The sequence below is a fragment of the Mercenaria mercenaria genome, chromosome 8 (assembly GCF_021730395.1).
Source record: "Mercenaria mercenaria strain notata chromosome 8, MADL_Memer_1, whole genome shotgun sequence".
Lineage (NCBI taxonomy): Eukaryota > Metazoa > Mollusca > Bivalvia > Venerida > Veneridae > Mercenaria > Mercenaria mercenaria.
Window position 1 is genome coordinate 67,998,357 of NC_069368.1, and position 9,120 is coordinate 68,007,476.

Below are 9,120 nucleotides of genomic sequence, written 5' to 3' on the forward strand. Positions count from 1 at the left end.
ACCACAAAATTAAAATTCATTTGCAATACAGGAGCTAGAGTAAAGAAATTTGCTGTGACGGGCCTATATTGTGACATTCTGGCACTCTTGTTATTACTGGCCGTCTGGAAAAATTGAGTCCACTTTTCCGTGGTACAACATGCATGTTACATCCAATTTTTAGGTGTATTTTGACCTATCTCTACCTGGTAAGGAGTTTTATATGGACTTTTATTATATAGATTTCTTGTTATAATTGGTCAAAAATTCCCATATGCAAATACAGGTGCTAGTGTAAGTCAGTTCTGACACCACCAAACAGTATAATAAATGTTACATTTTTAGACAGCTGGCGGGCTCGACATTCTGCCCGTGGGCATGCAGAATGTATTTCTAGTATAGAATGTATGGAGAATTATACATGTGTCCCATACTGTTCTGTATTACTGAAAACTAATTAAAATATTCTGAAAAAAATGTCTCCCTTTCATAAAATAAAACACCATTTGTAATATATTTAAAAATAATCTTAAAAACTGCTGAAAATGTATTTAAAATTTAAGCACGGAGACATTATTGCAAATGCATCAAAATGTTGATATGTAACAGTTCTTTGAAAATAGTGTTTTTAAGGTGAACAGTCCAGAAGTACAACCCCTTCATGCAATCCTTTTCTGTAACACATGGCAAATACTGTCAAGTGTTTTGCAGAATGATATACATGTTTTATATCCGCTCAATTTTCATGTAAAATAAAACAACTTCTGGTTTCTATGAGTATGTTCAAGTTTCTTGTTACAACAAACAGAATGTACTAATGTAAACGGATGTAATTATGTAGATAAACTGTCCTGTTTACTTCAGCGTTTACAAACACCTCTCCATGTGGCTGTTGAAAATGGGTTTCAAGACGTTGTAGAAGTATTATTAGTGGGTAATGCAAGTCTGAGCACTCGGGAAAAGGTAAGTACAGTTGGACTAGATAAGGAATTGCAGAATGATACTCCTTGGTGAGGAACATTCTCGCATACCAGAGGTCTACCGTGGTTCCCCGGATGAACTCATCTCGGGATTTTGACGAACCTCTGATGGATGAGAATGGGTGAGGAAATGCTGGTCTCAGTATAATACCCCCTAGTGAGGAATTGCAGAATCGTACCCCCTAGTGATTAATTGCAGGATAATACCCCCTAGTGAGGAATTGCAGAATAATACCCCCCTGTGATTAATTGCAGAATAATACACCTGCAGAATCATACCCCCTTGTGATTAATTGCAGAATAATACCCCCTAGTGAGGAACTGCAGAATAATACCCCCTTGTGATTAATTGCAGAATAATACCCACTAGTGAGGAATTGCAGAAAAATACACACCAGTGAGGAATTTATTTATTTATTTATTTATTTGGGTTTTACGGCGCACCAACACAGTATAGGCTATATGGCGGCAAATAGGACTACAAATTTTGGTTCCACATCTCATTTACATCGAAATAAAAACATGAGGTATGGAATCAAAATTTGCATACCTGCTGGAATCACAGAGTTACTGCAAAATCAAGTGTTAAGACCCTATTAGTCGCCTCTTACGATCATGCAAGGGTTAGGCAGTGGTTCCAATTCTTTTCATACACAGATTGTCCCAGAACCACATGGGGCTTGCAGAATAATACACACTAGAGGAATTGCAGAATAATACACACTAGTGAGGAATTGCAGAATAATACACACTAGTGAGGAATTACGCACTAGTGAGGAATTGCAGAATAATACACACTAGTGAGGAATTGCAGAATCATACCCCTAGTGAGGAATTGCAGAATAATACACACTAGTGAGGAATTGCAGAATAATACCCCCTAGTGAGGAACTGCAGAATCATACCCCCTAGTGAGGAACTGCAGAATAATACACACTAGTGAGGAATTGCAGAATAATACCCACTAGTGAGGAATTGCAGAATAATACCCACTAGTGAGGAATTGCAGAATAATACATACTAGTGAGGAATTGCAGAATCATACCCCCTAGTGAGGAATTGCAGAATAATACAAACTAGTGAGGAATTGCAGAATCATACCACCTAGTGAGGAATAGCAGAATAATACCCCTAGTGAGGAATTGCAGAATAATACACACTAGTGAGGAACTGCAGCATGATATTCTGCTGTGAGGAGTTGCAGAATAATACACACTAGTGAGGAATTGCAGAATAATACACACTAGTGAGGAATTAAGAATATCAAACCCCTGTGAGGAATTGCAGAATACAATAAACCCCTGTGTGGAATTGCAGGATCATAATACAATGTCATCCCATAGAGGAATTGCTGGTCTGACTAGAATAGTATGCCATGATGTGGAATTTTTACTCTGGCATTGATTAGAACTTTACTAGAACAAACCCTTCTGCTCACATTTGCAGTTAGACAAAATTCCAAATTGAACTTGAAATGAATTTTAAACAGGAGTTGTTCTTTGTATCACCCAGTCCACAATCCTGATTTTACTTTTATTAAAATGAAGATCTAGGTAAAATATGCAAGTTACTATTCTATTTAGGGCAGTTATAAGATATTCTAAATTGTAGTTGATGAACAACCTGTAAATATTACCATAAACAATGTAGTCCCAGAAACGGGACAATGGTAGCAATCTAACACATGAGTTTGATTTCAGTCTGGTAAAACAGCTCTCCACTTAGCAGCCAGAGGAAGTTTTGTCACTATAGTAGATATGATCATAAAAGCTGAACGTTACTTCTCTTTGAACAGGGTGAGTAGATATTCATAGTTTATCTTGAATATATATAAGTAAAATGAGCTGTGCCATGAGAAAACCAACAAAGTGGCTTTGCGACCAGCATGGATCCAGACCAGCCTGCGCATCCGCGCAGTCTGGTCAGGATCCATGCTGTTCGCTAACAGTTTCTCCAATTCCAATAGGCTTTAAAAGCAAACGGCATGGAGCCTGACCAGACTGCGCGGATGCGCAGGCTGGTCTGGATCCATGCTGGTCGCACACCCACTATGTTTGTTTTCTCATGGCACGGCTCAAATATGTTATGCGTATGGAAATACTAGCTGGGTAGTAGTTACAGTGGGATGTGGTTTAGAGATATGCTTTTTCAGAGTATGGGGCCGCAGCATATTTTTATATTGAAATAAAACTGCTTTCTATTTCATATATTTGTATTATGCTTTCTTCCTTATTATATATTTTCATTTTAGTACCCAAAATTGTCCTGGCAGCAGTAACAGAGGATGTTTGAACAATAAACGGTTTTAACAAAAATTATAATTTTACATGGCAACCAGTCACACCTGAGAGATATATAATGACTGTTTGGTCAATGTTGGCCACTGGAAAATTAGCTAAATTGATGAATGTGAAATCTAATTTAGACCATTTACAGAGGAGTGCATGAAAGAAGTCAAAGCTTAACAATGATAGGGTGTTATTTAACAATGGCCAAGACTATGACCATGTATGTTCAAATACTGCACTGCAAAACAATCCACAACTGTTTTAACTGTTATATAAAGTAACACCCTATCATTGTTATGGCTTGCAAGCAGTCCTTCTATCCACCAGGCACCTTTTTCATGAAACATGTTTGATTAGGTCAACATTGAGAATATGTAGACTTAGACTATTTAATTTTGTTGCTCATGTCATATATGGCAAGTTATACATATTTTATTATGGCTCTCCAATATACTTAGGAGATATTTATTGCTATATATCACACTTTATTTTATGCTAACTGATGAAATACTGTGTTTTATCAGTGAGATATAATCCATCTCACGCACTGCATATCACTCGCTGTATATATGTAGCTTTGCCGATCTACTTGTACATCGAGTATGAATTTTAAATTATTTCCTTAAATAAGGATGAAAATTATAGCCCCACTTTGTTATTTATAGTATATTTCTCAATTTGAATTATTTTACTTAATGTGAATTTCATAACGTTATGCTGCAAGAAGTAAAATAACAAGAGCTGTCAGTTTACAGCGCGTTCGACTATTCTCAGTGCTTGATAGTATAATATAAACAATGAGTAAAACTTTAACATTACAATAAGCATATTCTAAGTCGAAAAGGGGCCATAATTCAGTCAAAATGCTTGATAGAGTTGCCTTCTCCTTTTTACAGATTGGGGTCATGATGGTAAGCAAGTATGCAAAATATGAAAGCAATATCTCAATGGACTTTGAAAATATTTGGGGTGGTACGCAAACTTTAACATTTATTCTAAGTCGAAAAGGGGCCATAATTCAGTCAAAATGCTTGATAGAGTTACCTCCTCCTTTTTACACACGGGTAATGATGGTTAACAAGTATGCAAGATATGAAAGCAATATCTCAATGGACTTTGAAAATATTTGGGGTGGTACGCAAACTTTAACATTTATTCTAAGTCGAAAAGGGGCCATAATTCAGTCAAAATGCTTGGTAGAGTTGCCTCCTCCTTTTTACAGACTGGGGTCATGATGGTTAACATGTATGCAAAATATGAAAGCAATTATCTCAAGACTTTGAACTTTTGGTGTATGCAATAACATTATTCAAGTGAAAAGGGGCCATAATTCAGTCAAAATGCTTGATAGTGAGTGTTGCCTCCTCCTTTTTACAGACTGGGGTCATGATGGTAACAAGTATGCAAAAATGAAAGCAATTTTCAATGGACTTTGAAAATATTTGGGGTGGTACGCAAACTTAACTTATTTGTGAGGGCCATAATCAGTCAAATGCTTGGTAGAGTTGCCTCCTCCTTTTTACAGACTGGGGTCATGATGGTTAACATGTATGCAAAATATGAATGCAATATCTCAATGGACTTTGAAACTATTTAGGGTGGTACGCAAACTAACATTTATTCCAAGGTGAAAAGGGGCCATAATTCAGTCAAAATGCTTGATAGAGTTGCCTCCTCCTTTTTACAGACATAGAGTTGCCTCCTCCTTTTTACAGACTGGGGTCATGATGGTAAACAAGTATGCAAAAAATGAAAGCAATATCTCAATGGACTTTGAAAATATTTGGGGTGGTACGCAAACTAACATTTGTGTGACGCTCACGCTAACGCTCACGCCGACACCGGGGCGAGTAGGATAGCTCCCCTATTCTTCGAATAGTTGAGCTTAAAACCGGACTGTATGTCGTGTGCGGCTTTAACGTCACAACACGTCTGACGTCATGTTCGTTTACGCGCGTCTGTTTCCCGCGCTAAGATTAAAATTTTGTTGCAAAATGCATATCTCAACATAATTAAGCATAAAATAAAAAGAAAATTTGTTTGTTTTGAGTGAATATGGAATATATCTCACCTCAAAGTGAGAAAATGTCCGCATTTTCACTTGGCATACTTGAAATTTTCTCACTTCTCAGAGAGATATATTCCATATTCACTCAAAACAGACAAATATCCTCTATGTACTGCACTTCAGAAGAGTCTGTAATAGTAGAATTTCCTCTAAGATCTTGCTGCTGTCATCTACTTGTTTTGTTCGATGCGTTGAATTAAGGCACGTTGGATTTGGTTTAAACATATTTTATTTCCCAATATGTACATTTTAAATAACAAGTTACATACATAAATTTTGGATTGGACTGGAAGCCAGTAGGCTTATTGAAGTCCTCTCCATTGGATTTACCTTTAACTGCTAAAGTTAATAGTTATACTGGCAGCTTATGGTTATTCAAAATACATTTCTCCTGAAGACAAAATTGTGCTGGGCTTTAGATAAATGTAATCACTTGCAGAATTACTTTTTCTAACAGGAATACCATGAAAATGATCTTGATTTTGTCGACCCTCGTCGCTATCTACGGCAACCTAGTCACCCTTCATGGCCACAAATGAAGGAAGTAATGTGGAACCTAGCCACTAAACATTTGAAATCAAGTGATTGGAAGAAACTAGCCATGTACTGGAAGTTTACACCTGATCACATAAGATGTATAGAACATCAGTATACAGGTAGGTTTAACCTTTACCCTGCTATATTTCCAGAATGGACTGGTCCATCATTCAATTTGGACAGTACCACTTATTATTCGAAGGGGCGTTCACTGAAAATTTTTACTGAATGGCAAACAGTGCAGACAATGATCAGCCTGCACGGACATGCAGGCTGATCTTGCTCTGTACTGGCCGCAAATGTTACGGGGTAAAGGTTAATGTTTTATCATATTGAATCCCAAAATCAGTGCAGTAAACTGGTAGGGTTTTTGATACAATTTCAAATATTCATAAGGGTAAATTACAATTTTTTTCCGCCCACGGAACCATTGACTGAAAACAAAAACTATGGCATATTAGTCTATTTTTAGTTCACTTTGATACACAAGTAGCTGGTACACACGAGACATAAATATTACTTTTGTGCTCAGCAATGCTCAGTAAGATATGCGGAAATCGATATACAATTCCAAACAACAAACTGCGTCAAATAAAATATTATTGTCCAAGTTGCTGGAATTTACCAATGATCCATTCAAAAACTATCAGCATGTATCGAATAAGTGAAATATTCCACTTATTTCTAGAAATTTCTTATTGCAGGTACTGCCAGTTACAAGGAGCATGGGTTCCGCTTGTTAATGATATGGTTACATGGTGTACGCAAAGATGAAAATGTAACAAAACTACTGTTTGAAGGACTTGTTGCCATAGATCGACGGCAACTGGCAGGTACAACGTCATAACAATAGCACAGGCATGAGTTCTGAACCTAAGGTGAAAAAGTCAGATTGATAAAACACATTTTCATCCAAAATTTTGCCAATATGAAGAATACAGATTGAAATATAAGCAAATAATATATAATAGCATAGAAGCCAGAGCTGCTGGTTCAAGTCTCAGAGCACTTTCATACTGTTGTGACACAAATACATATTAAAACAAATTAAAATGTCTACCATTATTTCAGATATATATTTAGATACAAAATGAGATTGACTGCTAATAAATCTCTAACCCAGTAAATACACATTTATCAGGAAACAATACTTGTGCCTTAAAATTGCACAGTGAAATGAAAGGCTGCACAAAAAATTGTATGTTCACAGCAACTAAAATTATTTACTTCATTCAGAAATCTTGCATCAATATATTATAGGAATAAAACTAATAATTTAAACAGTTGTTTTATCCATTATGATCATAACTTTTTCATCAAAGGACTGACACTGGTGCCTGTCTGCAGAAGTGGCACGTTGTAGATTCACCTCCTTACATTGAGAAAAATTGATTGTAGATATACATCCATCAACCAAGTGTTAGTTCATATTTTAAAATAAGCTTTATGTATACCTAAATTAGGCACAAGTTTACAATACACAGAAATGCTGAAAAAATATTCATAAACTTTGACACAGCCTTGATATTGCTAGATACATGTTGATTAAATCAGTCATACTTGCGCTCCGCCCACTTCAATAAAAAGAGAAACCGGCTATGGATTATTTCAATCATAAAAGAATATTGCACATAATTGTGCAAGGGTAATTGGCAATGTTAAATTCATTCCTTCTACGAATGTCCAATAAAAAGTTACGATGTTGTTGTCTGTTGCTGAACAATACATTTATTTCTGGAAAGGTTCACTAAAATTAAACATTGTTAATTATCCTTGCACCATTCAACGCAAAATTTCTTTTTTTTTTCCAGAGCAAGTACGGCGTCAGTCAAACTGTGAACCAGAAAAGCCTTGCATACAAATGCTGTGTGGTATCATTTGACAGTGTGTTTACACACAATGGACAATACAAACACAATGATGTTGCCAAGGTGCAAAACCATTCCATGTGCTTGCTGGAAAGAACTGAAAATGCTTTTGCCAATTAACAAACTGCTATGAGACTAATAAGCTAGATAGTATCTCATGAACTGTACAGGTGCTGATGGGAAGAGAAATGTGGATACTGTTCTCTTAGAGTATTCTTGTTTTCAATTTTGAGGTTAATGTGACCTTAACTATTGAGATAATGATCCCAAAACAATAGGAGTCATCTCTTGATCAAAGCAAATAACTCGATGAAATTTTGAAGTAGATATTGATCAGAAACCAGTATCAGTCTCAAGGTCACTGTGACCTTACCTTAGACATAGCGAGCAGCAGACCGCAGAGAATAATGACCATTAAGCACAAAAGTGTTTTAGCTGTTAAAGTGAAAACAGTTTTCATCTTCTAGGTCACTGTGACCTTGACCTTTGACCTACTGACCCCTCAAAACAATAAGAATCATATAATGACAACAGCAAATTACCCTACAAAGTCTGCCAATTTTAAGCCAAACTGTTTCAGTTTTGCGGTCAGTAACCCCGAGCTTTGACCTATTTTCCATCCAGAAAACAATATGGGTCATTCACTGACCACAGGCATTTACACTATAAAGTTGTACACTGTAGGCCAGAATGTTCTTTAGTCACTGAGCTGAAACCTTGTCAGTCAAAAGGTCGCTGTGACATAACTTATAACTCACGGACCCTAAAAACAAGGGGACATCTACTAACCACAGGCAGTCACCCTATGAAGTTGACCATTGAGACCAAGCATTCTCAACCTATTGATAGGAAACCCGAGCACTGCAAGTCATTTCATCACAGTGAATATGTGTGTGAAGTTTCAATCCTTTCCCACATGTGGTTACTTAGATACCAGCATAGGTACAAAATTTTAACCAGATCAGGACACCCAGTGACCCACACCTATTAAAGGGCAAGTGCAATAGCTCTACCTATTCTTCGAAAAATTGAGCTAAAATATTACTTATAGCTCTTGAATTTAAACAGGCTGTTAACGAATTTTTGTTTTCTGTAATAAGATAAAAACAAATCTAAGAAGAACACAATGGGAAATAGCTTTGTAAGATGGACTTCAGAGTGTACAATTTCATTTTGTGACTTTCAACATTGCATTGTGTGTCTTCTGAAGCACAGAGTTATAGAAATAGCATGTTTTTATGAAGTCCGAGTTTAAATACACGTGCCACTTTATTGCTAAAAATTTTTAATGAAACCCTGTGACTTTAATATGTCAAAGTTAGGTAAGCATTTTTGTTTAAAACAAGCATTGACCTAAATGTAACACAAAGGCACATGCTCAGTAGACGAGGGTAACTTAC

General features: G+C 36.4%; 1 protein-coding gene across 3 annotated transcripts in view; it reads left to right on the forward strand.

Annotated features, from left to right (window-relative positions):
• Nucleotides 1–8,831, forward strand: part of LOC123566148 (ankyrin repeat and death domain-containing protein 1A-like) — a 70,801-nt gene extending 61,970 nt beyond the window's left edge. For all 3 annotated transcript variants that reach the window (XM_053550120.1, XM_053550119.1, XM_053550121.1), the window contains 5 exons: nucleotides 844–942; nucleotides 2,660–2,755; nucleotides 5,773–5,971; nucleotides 6,557–6,685; nucleotides 7,664–8,831. In XM_053550120.1, the coding sequence (XP_053406095.1) occupies nucleotides 844–942; nucleotides 2,660–2,755; nucleotides 5,773–5,971; nucleotides 6,557–6,685; nucleotides 7,664–7,734 (594 nt within the window). In that variant the 3' untranslated portion in view covers nucleotides 7,735–8,831. The remainder of the gene's footprint in view (nucleotides 1–843; nucleotides 943–2,659; nucleotides 2,756–5,772; nucleotides 5,972–6,556; nucleotides 6,686–7,663) is intronic.
• The last annotated feature ends 289 nt before the right edge of the window (nucleotides 8,832–9,120 follow it).